The sequence below is a fragment of the Aquarana catesbeiana genome, linkage group LG07 (genome assembly GCF_042186555.1).
Source record: "Aquarana catesbeiana isolate 2022-GZ linkage group LG07, ASM4218655v1, whole genome shotgun sequence".
NCBI classification, from domain to species: Eukaryota; Metazoa; Chordata; class Amphibia; order Anura; family Ranidae; genus Aquarana; species Aquarana catesbeiana.
This window is the reverse complement of record NC_133330.1, coordinates 174,057,686-174,075,365: the sequence shown is the minus strand read 5'-3', so window position 1 is coordinate 174,075,365 and position 17,680 is coordinate 174,057,686. Positions and strand designations below refer to the sequence as shown.

The following is a 17,680-nucleotide window of genomic DNA, read 5'->3' as shown; positions in this document are numbered from 1 at the left end:
TTCTCCTCAAAAGGAAACCTCCTTTTGAGGGCTTTAGAAAAGAACTGTCCTTTCTCTGGATCCTTCCATTCCTTTTTAATAGTGTCTGTTAACACTTTTTTGCACAGGGAACACCCTGTGTCTAATTTCCTCCAGCCCCAGGTACATCTTGTCATGCACGGACAGCTGGGCTTTTTCTTCCTGGATCTCCAGGGTAGTATAAATTGACTTGAGTAATTCATCCACCTCCTCAAGTGAAAGCTTATATCTAGATGATCTTGTCTCTTCTTCCACCTCCTCCTCCTCAGAATCAATGGTTGAGGGTGGAATGCTTTCCCTTTCCTCCTCCGACTCACTTTCCACCTGTCTGGAAGTGGACTGAGGGAAACTGGAGTGAGAACTCTGTTCTTGGCTGGAACTCTGGCCGTATTTCACAAGGGAACGCACTGTCCCTAGGGCCTCTAATTCTTTCCTCACAGAAGATAAGAGTTCTTTGCACTCTTGTGAGGACTCTTCTTTTACTAAAACCGCAATGCAGGATTTGCACAGTGGTTTGGGCCAAGAGTCCCTTAACCACTTGAATACAGGGCACTTATATACCTTCCTGCCCAGACCAATTTTCAGCTTTCAGCGCTGTCGCAGTTTGAATGACAATTGCGCGGTCATGCTACACTGTACCCAAACTAAATTTTTATAATTTTGTTCCCACAAATAGAGCTTTCTTTTGGTGGTATTTGATCACCTCTGCAGTTTTTATTTTTTGCGAAACAAATAAAAAAAAGACCGAAAATTTTGAAAAAAAAAAAAAAAAAAAAGTTTTGCTTTTGTTTGTTTAAAAATTTTGTAAATAAGGAAGTTTTCTCTTTCACTGATGGACACCGATAAGGTGGCACTGACAGGCACTGATAAGGCGGCAGCGATGAGGTGGCACCAACGATGGGCACTGATATGCGGCACTCATATGCAGCACTGATGGGCATTGATAGGCGGCACTGATGGACACTCATGGGTGGCACTGGTGGGCACTGATAGGCGACACTGAAAGGCTGCACTGATACGTGGCACTGATAGGCATCCCTGGTGGCACTGGCAGGCATTGGAGTGGGCACTGATTGGCAGCTGCCTGGGCATTGATTGGCAGCTGCCTTTGCACTGATTAGTATTTCCCTGGGGGTCTAGGGGGCATACCTGGTGGTCCAGTGTGGCTGGTTTCCCTGGTGGTCCTGGGTAGGATCCAAGGGGGGGCTGTGCTGATAAACAATCAGCACAGACCCCCCCTGTCAGGAGAGCAGCCGATCGGCTCTCCTCTACTCGCGTCTGTCAGACGCGAGTGAGGAAAAGCCGATCCCTGGTTCTTCCTATTTACATTGTGATCAGCCGTGATTGGACACGGCTGATCACGTGGTAAAGAGTCTCCGTCAGAGACTCTTTGACACCCCCCGCAACAATGATCGCCGTGATGCACGCCCCCGGGGGCGCGCATCGGCTCACAATCCTGAGGACGTCATATGACGCCCAGTCAGGATATTGAAACCACTTTGCCGCCATCATTCTGCTATATGGCGGGCGGCAAGTGGTTAAAGGATTTTTGCATGAGGGGCACTTTCTCCCTGTTCTCTCTGATTTGGCAGTAGCTTTCTGAAACAGAGAAACAAGAAAAAGCCAGGTCCTTAGAACTAAGGCCTCAGAGAAAAGTAGTACCCCCAGCCAACACCCTAAGTGCCCAGAGTCTCACTCCTTTGCTGAACTGCTAATGGAAAAATTTTACCCCATAGCAGATATAAAGATAAAAACACCCAGTGACATAAAAGGAAAGAGGTGCCACCGCACCTTTCCTACCTGGGCCTGGCCGGGAACCTGGGCGCCTGCATCCCCCATTGCTGCTGACGATTCCACTGTCTCCATAATGAAATCCGCAGCTGCTGCACTGTGTACAAGGCTCCATGTGCCAAACAAAAGGAAGTCCTGGCCAGAGAACCCGCCCCTTCCTCCTGCGTTCCAGCAGCAGGAACCAATCGCTGCTACGCCCCGCCGGAAGTCTCCGCCCACCGGAACTGGCGTCATCCGCTGTCCGGGATTCGGCGCCGCCATGCAGAGGCCTGGCATGGACGCTCTTACTGAGCACAACCGCGGTCCCCCGAACACCCCGGGTGGAAAACTTCCGGCAGACCATTACTCCTGTGAGCCGGAGAAGGAAGGGACACCGGAGCACCCCCCTCACGTGCGGGAAGGAGCTGGGCTGGTCTGAGTACCCAAACGTGGAGGTCCTGCCAAAACCCTCTCCTTGGAGAGAGCGCAGCCCCTCTGGTTCCCCAAGCAGTGCTTCCACCATGGCGGAGAAAACACTAAAAACTGACGGCATGGTGGAAGTAGCTGCTTTTTAAAGGGGCGTTGTCATGCAGTGTTTCCTGTCAAGAGGTGGAGCTGCGCTCTTTCCAAGGTGCTGTCCTGAAAGACGAAGGTAGAAAAAAAAAAACACACACACACACACACACACACTGACCAGTTGTGGAAACATCTGTCAGATTGGTTTGAATGGGAGTGTGGAGAAAAATAAATGTATGCAAAGTAAAAAAAACAGACTATACTTAAAGCGGAGTTCTGCCAAAATATGACTTTTAAGATAAAAATACCCCTAGAACACTTATGCCTCGTGCAATGTAATGCATGTATGCTGTAAAGTATGCCCAGTTTTCTATTTGTGCAGCATTGTTTTCGTACTTTGTGAAGTTCCTGCACAGGGAGGCCATCTCTAGTGTAGGCATCTGAAGCCAGTGTCCTCTTTCCTGGATTCAATGCATGCTGGCTAGCCAGCATGCACCTGCCGATCTCCCACATGTGCAATGCAGTGCAATCTTGGTCAGCTTGCCATGCCAAGATGACCAAGATTTTCTATAAACACCAATGTTAAATGTTACTGAAGCCGCGCCATGCCAAGCAAACCAAGATCTCCCAAAAGCCAACGCAAAACCGGAAGTTATATATATATATATATATATATATATATATATATATATATATATATATATATATATATATATATATATATATATATAAATCAGGTAGGGCTGCGTGGTGAGGAATGTGGGTGGATCTCTGCTTTAATACTTTCATTACAAGTATTACTCACAAGCACTTTTTGGAACACACTTTTTACAATACTGGTATTTTAAGACGAAATATAAATATTCTGAACTCTGGTAAGAAGATCATAAGGAAAGGGGACTAAGTATTGGAAAGACACTAAGACATCCAAGCATAAAATATCAGTGATTCTTAATTCTCAAATATCACAAAAGTAATTTTTTTTGTTATGATCATCTCCAAAAATATGTATTAAAATTAGGAACAGCTGAAACCACAAAACATAACTACTATTTCAACTAAAACAGAACTAAAGTAAATATATGTTTCCATGCAAACACTCTGAAATTGCAAGTTAAAAATCTTGTATGCAGACCAATGTATGCCTTTTGAAATCAAAAGAAAGTACTCGACAAAGAAAAAAAATAAAAATCAACATGCATGTTTGCTAATCTGTATTAACCACTTCCCAACCGCCCACTGTGCATATACATTGCTACTTTGGTATTAAATACCGTTGTTATGGCAGCAGCTAGCTGCCATAACCCTAGTAATTTTTATCCACGGCCGGCAACCCTCTTTCACATAAAAGTGGTCTCAGCGGCAGATTCAACACAAGATCACTTATGGGCGGTGGGAGAAGTGCCCTCCCGCCTCTTTCCGGGCGTCTGCGCCACTTACCAGAGCCGTTGGAAGTGGGGGAAACTATCAAATCCCCGGGATGGATGGGCAGGAAGTGACGTTTGATGTTGCTGTGGTCCTCCAAGGGCATAGTGTCGAGTGGGGGCCATCTTGCCCTCACTCCACTCTATGCCCTTGGAGGACTGGAGCAACGTCAAAGGTCACTTGTGCCCTCTGGCCTTGAAAGGGCTATTTTTTTTTTTTTATAGAAAAAAAACAAAAAAAAAAAACACACTTTTTATTGCTTTTAAGTGTAAATGTGAGAGCTGAGGTCTTTTTGACCCCAGATCTCACATTAAAGAGGCCTTGTCCTGCTTATTTCTATTGCAAGGGATGTTTACACCCCTTGTAATAGGAATAAACGTGATCCAATTTTTTTTTTAAATGGGACAATATAAAAAGTAAAATAAATAATTTAAAGCACCCAGTCCCTCCGCGCATGCGCGCAGAAGCAAACGCATACGCAGGTCGCAACCACATATGTAAATGGTGTTCAAACCTCACATGAGGTATCGCCGCAAATATTTGAGCAAGAGCAATAATAACGCTAGATCTCCTCTAACTCAAAACTGGTAACCTGTAGAAAATTTTAAACGTCACCCTATGGATATTTTTAAGTGCCAAAGTTTGTCGCCATTCCACAAGCGTGCACAATTTTGAAGCATGACATGTTGGGTATCAATTTACTTGGCGTAACATTATCTTTCACATCATAGAAAAAAAAATTGGGCTAACTTTACTGTTTTTAGATTAAAAAAACTTGTATTTTTCCCAAAAAGTTGCTTTTGAAAGACCGCTGAGCAAATTTGGTGTGACAAAGTATTGCAACGATCGCCATTTTATTCTCTAGTGTGTCTGTTTGCTAAAAAAAAAAAAAAGTTAGGTACCTGGTAACTCCTTTTCTAGGAAGTCTTCCAGGGCAGCATCTGAGAGATTGTGCTTCCTGTGGGAGGAGCCCTATGTCCAATGTCAAATATTCCCCCTTGCTGTGAGTGACAGGTGATTTACATCTCGTGCACTAGCCTAAGAGACATGCAGTATTTTTTAATTCCCTCCCCCACTCCTTTCTTCAGCAGCTCTGCAAGGATTGGCTGTTCCACACCTCACCATGATTTGGCATGCTGAAGTCATGTGGTTACTTTCCTGTTTTTTCACTGGATGTTAGAGATCATAGCAGAAGTTCAGCAGAAGTTGAGCGTTAGAAATACACAGAGAAAATTAATATTGACAAGGGGAGTGTAGAGGTGGGCGGGGAGTCTATTGACATCACAACTCCACCCACCGAGCTCCAGACAACAGACCCGCCCACAGAATCTGCAGTTTTTCGGGCCTAATAACAGACAGAGGGGAGACATTTGACAGGTAAAGATACATGCAGGAGGCGTGTATATCCTTATAGATAACCCCTATGGCAGTAGTTTAGAAAGGATGACATTGGGTTTACATCCACTTTAAGTCATCTTCCAGGGCAGCAGCTGAGACCATGTAGCAATGAATACTTACTAGGGGCGGGCCGCCCACTGCCTGGAGCACTTTCCCACCGAAAGTTTGATCTTGGCTGGACAGGTGGTTGATGCGATAGTGTCTCACAAAGGTCCTAAAGCTCGTCCATGTTGCTACCCTGCAGATCTGCTCCAACTATTTCTGCAAAGGAGGAGGCCCATGCTCTGGTAGAGTGGGCTGTAATTCCCTCTGGTGGATGTAGGTTTTGGGATTGGTATGCCAGTGTGATGCCCATTTTGATCCATCTCGCTATAGAGCCCTTTGTCCTATACTCAGGGAACAATATAGGTCATCAAGCTTCAAAGAGTGATGAAGTCTTCCGCCAGTCTTTGGTCCTTTCCAGATATGCTATCAGGATTCTTCTGACATCTATTTTGTCATATTTTTCCCTTTTGTTGCTATGATAATTAGCTGGAAGGGAGGGTATGATAATGTTCTGAGACCTGTAAAATGTTGAGGAGACTTTAGTCTTCCCCATTTTTCCTCCTCCTACCATCTCTTCCTGGTTTCATTTTGCTTGTAGATTTTTTTTCTGCTGACGTAAAAGCGTTTTGCTTTGCCTTTTCTTCGGCTGCAGAAACCCTTTTTTTTGTGTCTGCTAACCTGTCAAGTACCTGTTTCAGACCTAGTCTGAAGAGAAAGTCGTCTGTGAGAGGGATACCACATAAATTTGTTTTTGGAGGCGACATTCCCCATCCACTCTTTGAGCCATAGTGCTCTCCTGGCTGAATTTCAAAACGAGAGGTCCGACTTGTTTGCTATCCTTGACAGTGATGTGTCTACCTTAGGGCATTTAGCCCAGAATTGCCTGTCTTCAGCAAACGGGTACCTGCGTTTAATTGGTGAAGGCGTAAAGTATTTTTTTTCGGGTTCTTCCTACCTCACAAAAGCTCAGGCTTGTTGTGGACCCTGGAGGCGTAAAAAGTATTTTTTTCGGGTTCTTCCTATTCCTTCTTACAAATATCTTTTAAGGTTTGGTGTACAAGGAACTCCTAGGGCTTCATTGGCTGTAGGCCTTTGTACATCTTATCGTGTAGTGACAGCTCTTGCTTTTGTTCCTTTATTCCTAGTGTGTTCGTGATTGAGCTTTGTAGTTCCTATGTGTCCTCTGACGGGAAGAGTAACCTTTGAGGGTCTTTCTCTTCATCCTCCGAGTCTGAACATAAGCCTATGTCAGAGCGAGATTGCTGACAACTTTTCCTGGTCAGATTTGTCAGGCTGTTCTCTGCTAGTGGACAGGTGGCTGCCTGTGCATGCTCTGGCTTACCTTGGAGCTTTCCTGGCTTGCAGGATCTGCAGGGCAGGGTGATGCAGCTTCCGACTTGGTCAAACCACTGAGCCTCCTGTCAGGTGCTTTTTTAAAGCTCCCTGTTCCTGCTCCAGTCATCCTGATGGAGGTATAGTTGGACACATACCTCTGCATGAGATTCCATCCAGTGTGTCCCGATTGCCGATCTGTGGCTGGAAATGCCATTTTTGCTGCCAGGTGTCCTGGTTTTCCTGTCCCCCACCATGTGCATGTATCCACCAAAAAAAAATGGTGCCGGCATGGTTGCTTACCCCACAAAAGCTCAGGCTTGTTGTGGACCCTGGAAGCACTGGCCTGAGTCGCCTGACCCCCTCAGAGGCCACTGGAGATGACCGGCCAGGGAGTCCCCTGCAACTTAGCATAGGGACTGGAAAAAAATAAATAAAATTAGTTGATCCTGTTGATTTGGAAGAAACACAAGAACTGAGGCATGCAGGTATGTACAATCTTTTTAGTGGATATTGTGTTTCCTATCTCTCAGATGCTGCCCTGGAAGACGACTTGAGAAAATATATTTGATGTTTGGGGATTCTAATTAATTTTCTAGCAATAAATACTGATTTTAACTTGTAAACAAGTGTCAGAAAAAGGCTTAGTCCTTTTGTTTGCATTACCCACATGCCATCTTGACCAGTCTGATGGTCTTTGGCTCTTATGCCAATATAGGAACATTTTGACATGCTAAGAGGTAGGTGTGGAAAGCCTATGACCGTTGGGCTATGCAGCCAAATGAAAGGGAAGAAGTCAGAGAATCCCAGGTCCTGCACGGTGTCTGCAGCTAGCAGACATTTTGGAAAAATAATTACACATAGTTTTGCAAAAGTAAAGTCATGTTCTATTTTTAACCATTTCCTGCTGGGAAGGCGTACATGGATGTCCTTAGTGGTTATACCAGGATGATGCATGCACCTACAAGCTTTAACCCGGTATCAGTCTCTTCAGCCGGCAATTCCCTTCACCGTAACAACAATCATAGCGGCAGTTCAGCCGCTTAATCGTTCTCACAGACAGCAGGAGGGGGCGTCCACCCTCCCGCCATCCTCCGGGCTCACCCCTGCGATCAGCGAGCCTAAGAAATCCACTTGCGGCAGAAGTTGACCATAGAGATTTCCGAGGAACAGATGGTCCCCAGTCACCTCTATGACTCTCGGAGGTCCGTTATGACGTCACGCCCGGCCTGGCATTTGTAAATACTGCCATATACTCGGCTGGAAAGCCGAGATCGTCCTGTTTTTGTTTTTTTTTTATCTCAGGCTTTCCAGCCTGGAGGAGAGAAGTGGGTTCTTATTGACCCCACATCTCTCCATAAAGAGGACCTGTCACACACTATTCATATTACAAGACATGCTTACATCCCTTGTAATAGGAATAAAAAAGTGATCAAAAAAAATTTTTGTGAAAGTGTAAAAATCAAAAAATTTAAATACATTTACTTATTTTTTTTAAATCGCCAGGTCCCCGCACCCAGAAGCGAACACATACGTACGTCGCGCCCACATATATAAAAGCTATTCAAATCACACATGTGAGGTATCGCCGCGAACATTAGAGCGAGAACAACAATTCTGTACCAAGACCTCTGTAACTTAGCGTTAAACTAGTAAACTGTAAAAATGTTTTAAAGCGTTGCCTATGGAGATTTTTGAGTACCGAAGTTTGGCACCATTCCACGAGCAAGCGCAATTTTCAAGCATGACATGTTAGGTATCTATTTACTCAGCTTATCATCTTTCACATTATACAAAAAACCTGGGCTAACTTTGTTTTTTAATGAAACTGTCTTTCCCCCCCCAAAAAAAGGCATTTGAAAAAACTGGTGCGCAAATACCATATGACATAAAAAGTTGCAGCAACCGCCATTTTATTGCCTAGGTTCTCTGCTGAAAAAACATATATAATGTTTGGGGGTTCTGAGTAATTTTCTACCAAAAAAAATATAATATTTACATGTAGGAGCGAAGTGCCAGAATTGGCTCGGTTGGGAAGTGGTTAAATTACAATTTCAAAGGAGATTATAAGAAAAAAAAAAACACCCTTTTGTTCTGCTTTAACCTATATTTATTTCAGTAGAAGTCAATTTGCGGAACAGTAAACTGAAGCATTTGTTTCTGTGCAGAGCTTTTCCTACTGAGGGCAATACTAAAAATATGACTTAATTTGAGACTGGAATTTAAGAAATATCATCAGGCTAGTTAGTCATGCATGGTCTTTTAGACTACTTCATGTCATTAACAACTATTTATGTAAGGACACTTGTTCAGTACAATACCGACATGCTAACTCAGAAAGATGTGTGCTAATTTTTCCCCATTAACCACTTAAGGAGTGAGCCTCTTTTTGAGATTTGTTGTTTACTGTTAAAAACAGTTTTTTTTTTTGCTAGAAAATTACTTAGAACCCCCAAATTGATGCCCAACATGTCACACTTCAAAATTGCGCCCGCTCGTGGAATGGTGACAAAATATTACCCTTAAAAATCTCCATAGGTGACGTTTAAAAAATTCTACAGGTTGCATGTTTTGAATTACAGAGGTGGTCTAGGGATAGAATTATTGCTCTACCAATCGCAGCGATACCTCACGTGTGGTTTGAACACCGTTTTCATATGCAGGTGCTACTCACGTATGCGTTCGCTTGTGCATGCGTGCTCAGCGCATTTAAAAAAATTTTTTTCTTATTTGATTTTTTCATACTGATCTTTAAGAAAAAAAAAGTGTCACTTTTATTCCTATTACAAGGAATGTAAACATCCCTTGTAATAGAAAAAAAGCATGACAGGACCTCTTAAATATGAGATCTAGGGTCAAAAAGACCTCAGATCTCATATTTACACTACAATGCAATATCTTGTCATTTAAAAAAATATAGCCCTTTAAGAGCTATGAGCGGAAGTGATGTTTTGACGTCGTTTCCGCCCAGCAATGGTATGGAGACGGGTGGGGGCCATCTTCCCCTCACTCATCTCCATATCCAGCATGGAACAACATCCGATCGCCTCCGCCGATGCCGATGGCTCCGGTAAGCAACGGAGGAAGGGGGGCCCCATCTCCCCGCATCAATAAAAGTGATCTCGCAGCGAATCCACCGCAGAGACCACTATTATTGGAAACCGGTCTGCCGGCTGAAAAAGAGGATATCTAGCTGCTGCCATAACAACGATATTCCTCTTCAAACTTAGAACGTATATTGGCGTGCGGTGGTCCGGAAGTGGTTAAAAAACTTTTAGGTCTATATAAAGCATATTTAGGTCTCAAGTAAAACAATGATGCAAAAGGATGAAGATTTACTGTATAGAAGTCAATGCAAGTCGCCCTGAAGTCGTCCTGAAGTAGTACAGGAACCTTTTTCTAAGTCGGAGCGACTTGAGTCGTTCCTATTAGAACGGTTCCATAATACAGAACGGAATGCGACTTGTCAGGCAGCGAAGTCGCCTGACAAATCTCGCCCCTGTGTGAACCGGAGCTTACACCCGTGGCCAAGAGTTATGAGAATTACACAAATAACATTTTCACAAAGTCTGCTGCCTCAGTTTTTATGATGGCAATTTGCATATACTCCAGAATGTCATGAAGAGTGATCAGGTGAATTGCAATTGCAAAGTCCCTCTTTGCTATGAAAATGAACTTAAAGGGGTTGTAAAGGTAATTATTTATTTTTTTTAAAACAAAACATGTCTATACTTACTCTGTGCAGTGAAATCGCAGAGCAGCTGGGAACCTCCTTTTCAAGTCCCCCGCCGGCAGTCCTGGCCTCTCCTCTCTGGCCAGTGCTCCCATGGGAAGCGGCTTCCCATTGGGGCACTCGTGTGTTCTCGCACCCGAGTCCCTCTGCTGGGTCCATTGAGACAAACAGCAAGACTCCGTCCGGCCCACTCCTCACTGGCTTTGATTGATAGCACTGGGAGCCAATGGTTCCCGGTGCCCCAGCAAAGCCAGAGAGACCCAAAAGCAGTGTGGATAAAAATAAATTATTAAAAAAAAAAAAAAAAAAAAAAAAAAAAATCAGATTTTTTTTTAATCAAATTTTAATAAAATGCTTTTAGAGTAAAAATCTATCTAAAGATAGTTTTCTATTTAAGATACATCAAATATTTAGTTGATTCAGCATGAAATGGAGCTTAGCTTTGTAGCATGAGGCTGTACATACTGCAATAGTTACATTTTTGGTAACCTTATTCAATGAATGCAAGCAGAGATAACATGCACTGCATTGATGCAGGCAGGTGTGAGTGCATTTGCACGCACAGCAAGATGACTTTTGGAGGATGACCTGGTGTCGAGATAGGCAGCAAAGAAGCCACTTCTCTTCAGGAGAAACATCAGGGGCAGACTGAAATTTTGCAAAAGTTATAGAAAATGGACTGCTAAGGACTGGGGTAAAGTCATCTCTGATGAATCCCCTTTCCGATTGTTTGGGGCATGTTGAAAAAAACTTGTCAAAAAAAAGAAAAGGTGAGCGCTATCATGAGTCCTATGTCATGCCAACAGATAAACATCCTGAGACCATTCATGTGTGGAGTTGCTTCTTGGCCAAGGGAGTGGGCTCATTCAAATTTTTGCCTAAGGACACTGCCATGAACAAAGAATGGTAAAAAACATCCTCTGAGAGCAACTTCTCCCAACCATCCCAAGAACTGTTTGCCACAAGGAAAAAGTGATAACCAAGTGGTTTGGGGAACAAAACATCGAAAATTTTGGTTCCATGTCCAGGAAACTCCCCAGACCTTACTCCCATTGAGAACTTGTGGACAACCCTTAAGAGACGGGTGAACAAAAAAAAAACAAAAAAAAAAAGAAACCCCACAAATTCTGACAAACTCCAAGCATTGATTTAAGTATGAGCTGCCATCAGTCAAGATGTGGCCCAGAAGTTGATTGACAGTATGCCAGGGCAAATTACAGGTCTTGAAAAAGAAGGGTCAACACTGCAAATATTGACTCTACATAAACTTAATTTAATTGTCAATAAAAGCCTTTGACACTTATGAAATGCTTGTAAATATACTCCAGTATACCATAGTAACATCTGACAAAAAAAAAAAACAAAAAAAAAAACACTGAAGTAGAAGACTTTGTGAAAAATATTTGCGTCTCTCAAAACTTTTGGCCATGACTGTATTTCTGTAACAAACACTTTGCCCCTGGGTTTCTCTGATGTGCAAATGAGTGCACATACAGGTGCGTACACATGAACGGAAACAATCTCTCAGCATTCATGGAATTTATGTACAGAAAGTGTCCAGGGCATTTTAACAGTGCAGTGACCAGGCTCTCATAATCAGGGTGGTGTATAGGTGGCTGGAGCCCAAGCATGGGTCACAGCTGCTGATCCTGCTAAGTGACTTGTAAGCTCCTTGAGTGCAGGGACTGATGTGACTGTACAATAGATATGTAAAGCACTGCATAAATTGATGTCATTGTATACCTGTAATAAATGCGGCAGCAATTGGACTAAAAGTGACTGTCACAAGAACTGTCAGCTTTTTTTTATTTTTATATGCAAGGTAGATCTCACATCTACAGCAGCTTTCAGTACTCTGTATGCCAAGCAAAGAGCCGACATTTCCTGGTAGTGTCAAATCTACTTACGTTCCTTGTTTATCATATTGTGCATTTGATGACTTTTGGCACAATAAAACATTTTTCTGATTACAAAAAAAACTCATCTGCTCTCTATAGGCCCAAAACTTATTGGTGGTCTAACTGGCCAATAAAACGGTTGGGGAGCAAGAAAGGGAGGGCAGGCTTCAATACCACCAGGATGTGCCAAATGCCAGATCAGGCTGGCACTGGGGCAGAACAAAAGGGCTTCTACAGGTCTTCATTTTACTTTAGTTAGCAATACTTGGTCCTCTGAAAGCATTAACTACTCACTTAAGATCTTGAAGGAGATCTTTAGAATTCAGCATGGTTATCAGGGATGTTGTAGCAGCTGGTATAATTATTATAGGTGTTCGTGAACCTAAAATTAAAGTGGATAACCGAGAAAAATGTTAAAACTGTTTTATGCGAAAAAAAAAAATAGGATTTTTAAAACAGCTTACCTGTAAAATCCTTTTCTTTGAAGTACATCAGGGGACACAGAGCCATAGTAGTTACTGTGTGGGTTATAGGCCACCTGCAGGTGATGGACACTGGCACATCCTAAGACAAAAACTGCACTCCCTATATAACCCCTCCCACTACTGGGAGTACCTCAGTTTTGTAGCAAAGCAATACATGCGAATACCAAGAAGGGAGGGACCTCTGTGTCCCCTGATGTACTTAAAAGAAAAGGATTTTACAGGTAAGCTGTTTTAAAAATCCTATTTTCTTTTCCTACATCAGGGGACACGGAGCCATAGTAGTTACTATGTGGGATGTCCCATAGCAATGCCAACTGAAGGGAGGGAGACGCAACAAAAGTAGGGCACCAAGAGACTACAGGACTTATACTGCAGCCTGCAGTACACTGCGCCCAAAGGCGATATACTCATGACCTTTTACATCTACTTGATAGATAGAATCTGGTAAATGTATGGATTGAAGACCAAGTTGCGACCTTGCAGATCTGAGCCATGGAGGCTTGGTGATGCACTGCCCAAGAAGCACTAACAGCCCTGGTGGAGCGCGCTTTAATGTGAAAAAGGAGGAATTTTCCTCTTTAAACCATAAGCTTGAATAATAACTTGACTAATCCCTTTGGAAATGGTAGATTTCGACAATGCCTGTTCTCTTTTAGGACCGTCTGGCAACACAAACAAAACATCTGTTTTACGAATCTGAGCAGTCGCTTTTAAATAGACCTTGACCGCTCTCATCACATCAAGAGAATGTAGTGACTTTTCTTCCACAGAACGAAGTTCCGGAAAAAAAACGAAGGCAGAATAATATCCTGGCTTAAATGAAAACCTGACACTACCTTCGGTAGAAAATTAGGATGAGGCCGCAATATAACCTTATCCTTATGAATAATCAAATATGGCTCTTTACAGGAAAGAGCAGCCAACTCTGATACTCTCCTTGCAGAAGATATGGCAACCAAGAAAACCATTTCCCTCGTCAAGAGGATCAAAGGAATATCTTGAATCGGTTCAAAAGGCTGTTTTTGTAAAGCCGACAGGACTAAATTTAAGTCCCAAGGGTTCAGGGGTGACTTAACTGGGGGATTAATCTGCATTACCCCCTGGATAAGGTTACGAACCAGAAAGTGTGAAGCAAGTGGTCGTTGAACAAACACAGATAAGGTCGACACCTGACCCTTGATAGTGGTCAAGGCCAGCTTCATTACTGATCCTATCTGTAGGAATTCAAGGATCCTACCTATGATATATTTCCTGGTGTGCCTACCCCTGGATTCACACCAGGAGACATATCCCTTCCAGACTTTATAATATATGATTCTGGAGGCCGGCTTCCTAGCATTAACCAAGGTAGAAACTACTGAAGCTGACAGCCCATGGCCCTTTAGAATGTGGGTCCCAATTGCCAAACTGTTAAATTTAGCGTTTGTAAGGTAGGATGGAACACCGGACCTTGCGAGAGAAGGTCTGGCCACAGGGGCAGGGTCCAAGGGTCCCCTACCGCCATCCTTCTGATCTCAGCAAACCAAGATCTCCTGGGCCACCAGAATCACCTCCTTTCTCTCTTGCTTAATCCTACGTAGGAGACGGGGAAGCAGCAGAACAGGAGGGAACGCATAGATCAGTGAAAACTGATCCCATGGAAAGACAGACATCTGTTCCGTATGCCATCAGATCCCTTGTCCATGACACAAAGTTGTCGATCTTGTTGTTGAACCTGGACACAAACAGATCCACATCCGGAACTTCCCATTTTTGGCATATTGACAGAAAGATGTCGGGATGAAGGGACCATTCTCCTGGGAACAATTGTTGGTGACTCAAGTAGTCCGCCTACTAATTCCCTATCCCTGGAATGAAAACTGTTGATAGGCAAGGGATGTTGTTTTCTGCACAAGACAGAATATGATTCACCTCTCGCTGGGCCGCTCGCCTTTAGGGCCAGTCGTACTTCCCGAATCTCTAGAATATTAATAGGCAAGATCAACTCTGATTTGGACCACTTCCCTTGGACAGACACTTCTTCCAGGACTGCTTCCCAGCCCAAAAGGGTAGCATCTGTTACTAATATTTTCCAGGTAACCGGTAGAAAGGATTTTTCTTTTTGAAGATTTTTGGATATTAACCGCCAATTGAGGCTCTAACGCACTTTGGCGGATAAACGCATCGTGAAGTCCAGAGTTTGGACCTTCTTGTTCCAAGTTGACAGGATACGGTTTTGCAGCAGTCTTGAATGAAACTGTGCATAAAGAACGGCCTCGAAAGAAGCCACCATTTTTCCAAATAAACTCATGCAAAGATGAATAGAAGGATTCTTCTTTGCTTTGACCAACCAAATCAGTTCCTTTAAGGAACCGATTCTTTCCTGGGGCAAAAATACCCTTTTCTGGATTGTATCTATGATCAGCCCTAAATACTGCAATCTCCTTGATGGTTTTAAGGAGGATTTTTCTAGGTTGAGGATCCAACCTAAAGTATTCCAGGTAGCTGACTGCTGTGAGCAGACTTTGGTTTAAACGGGTTACTGATTGATCTATCAAGAGTAGATCGTCTACGTAGGCCAATATCGTTATACTTTGAGCCCTTAACCTGGCTAAAGGAGGAGCCAGGATTTTTATAAACACAGTGCAGTAGCTAGCCCGAATAGGTAGAGCTACAAACTGGAAATTAAGATTTTCTACCTCGAAGCGTAGAAATTTCTGGTGAGCGGGGAAGAGTTTAGATCTTTGAGATCCAGAATGTCCATTTGGATTTAACCAAACCCCAACCTCTGCTCTTACATGGGGACCACCATGACCACTTTTGCCAAAAAAAAAAAAAAAAAAAATGGTCCAATGCAAGAGAGAAAGACTTTCTCTGGATCCTTAGGAACATTTTGATCTGAGAAAAAACGAGGAGACAGGAACTCTTAGAACTCCAGCTTGTACCTTGGAGCTATTGAGGAAGTCCCCTATACGTCTTCCTGTCCATTCCTTGAGAACTGCAGAAGAATTCCCCCTATTGAGCGAGCAGAGCGCCTCCTCATAAGGAGGCTTCAGCATCTTGTAGGTTTACTCCCCCAAGACCTCTTTTGTCCCTGGGGTTAATTCTGTGGATTACCTTTAGAACCTGACGGCAGAAGCCATCGTGACTGCCTGGAGGCTGACGCCCCTGGCACAAAAGAAACATTCTCAAATAGCTGTTTCACCGCAAAAGGAAGACTAGCCAGGAGCTTCTGCATGGTGAAAGGAAGTTTATCCTCCGCTGACGTGCGTTCCTGCACTCATGCGTTTAGCAGTTTGTGTTAGCAACAATGTGCACAGAACCGTGTATAGCACCTGATATTCCGAGGAGGTCTCCCATACAGGTACTAACAAGGCCTGACCCTGCTTAGCCTCTGAGATCAGACGAGATTGGTCTCTTTCAGGGTGATGTGGTCATAGGCATCTCAGCAGTTGTGCGTTTGGCTAGTTTATAAGCAAGCACCTGCATGAGGACCTTGTGGAGGTTCTACAATAGAAACTCACAAAGCAATTATTGCAAACATAAAGCTGCCAGATCCTGGGCCTGCTGAGCAGGATACCTGAACACCTGTTAAACTGGCCTCGCAATGATTAAGCAATTACTGTCAGCACAGGCTGCTCAATCTGCCAGAGAAAAAAAATGTTTTTTTTTTTAAACAGGAATTCCAACATTTTATCCGTTGGATGCCTAAGCATTTGAGCATTGTCTGCCGAACAAAAGCTATTATTCACAGAGGATATAGCAGCGCCGAACAAAAGCTCTTATCCACAGAGGATATAGCAGCGTTAATTGCTGGTATACTCTACTTAGTGAATTTCTTCCACCATAGGATAAAGTGTAAAAAACTTTTTTAGGAGGAAAAATAATGTTTATCTGGGAGATCCTCTCAGATGCAAAAAAGCTTTTCCAACAATAAATGGACAGGAAAAGGCATGCACAGTTTTAGGAGGCTTTAGCTAACCCACTCAGTTAAGGGAGCATAAATGTGGAGCGGACCATACAGCAAGAAATTGCACCATCAATCTTAATTTTGAAACCAGCTGATTCCCCCACATTTGACACCTTAGAAGAGGAGTCATCAGCCTCACCATGGTCCCCTGAGGGGATTAGTCTTCTCCCGCCCCCAGTTCCTCAGTTTGAGGGTCCTGGGCAATGAAAGAGAACCTGTGTGATTAAAGTCGCTAAACTTTTTTTTTTTTTAAACCCATCATGGCTGAGGGAAAAAAGATATTTTGGTAAAATGCACAGGAGCTGTAGTGTTGAACAGTTGCAAACATTTCATGGCCCCGATGCTCATTCTGACCAGCCACTCCCTCTCACAGGAGGATGCCATTTGTAGAGATGAGTAGGCTTTCCAGAGCTTGAGGGGGACCCTTTTAGCTCTATTTTGGGGGTGTTTTAACTCCCCCTCTGACCTTACCCGATGCACAAAGCAGAGGTACTATCAGAAGAAATTGCATCCACTGCTTGAGCAATAGTCCAGCCACTGCCATTAATGCTCAGCCTCATGCAAATAGTAAATGTGTTAAGCAGGAAATGCCTGTGTCACCAACCTCTTTCACGCTCCCTTTGTTCTCATGTCTCTGCGACAATTATGCAGCCAGCACGAATGGAGTTTTTTTTTTTTTTTTTTTAAACACACTCCTGCGTTGGAGGACGTCAGCACCGTGCTAAGCCTCACCCCCACCTCGGATCGCGCCCCCCTCTCTCTTTCAAAAAGAGTTTTCTCGCGCAAGCACGGGCCTCCAATCCGACGGGATCGGCTTGTGAGCGAGGGAGGGCTGGCGTGGAGGAGACTTGAAAGCCGTCCCGTGTAGGGGCGGTGAAAGAAAACGGCATTGCCGATTGTTTTCAGTTCTCCCTTATACTCAGCCTCATGAAGAGGGGAAGAGTTCAGCCCAGGTGGGGGTGTCTGGAGGAAGCAAAAACCCCCCAAACTTACCGGAGGTCTGCCTGCTGGCTGGAGAAAAAGAGTCTGCTGCTTCTGGGACACAGCGTGATCTCTGAGCAAAGCATGAGAAGGTACGTGCTCCATACAGCCCCCAGTGGTGACACAACAA

General features: G+C 43.8%; 1 protein-coding gene across 2 annotated transcripts in view; it reads right to left on the bottom strand.

Annotated features, from left to right (window-relative positions):
* CDC73 (cell division cycle 73) overlaps positions 1-17,680 on the bottom strand; it is a 247,593-nt gene that overhangs the window by 53,943 nt on the left and 175,970 nt on the right. For both annotated transcript variants that reach the window (XM_073592885.1, XM_073592886.1), the window contains exon 13: positions 12,430-12,517. In XM_073592885.1, the coding sequence (XP_073448986.1) occupies positions 12,430-12,517 (88 nt within the window). The remainder of the gene's footprint in view (positions 1-12,429; positions 12,518-17,680) is intronic.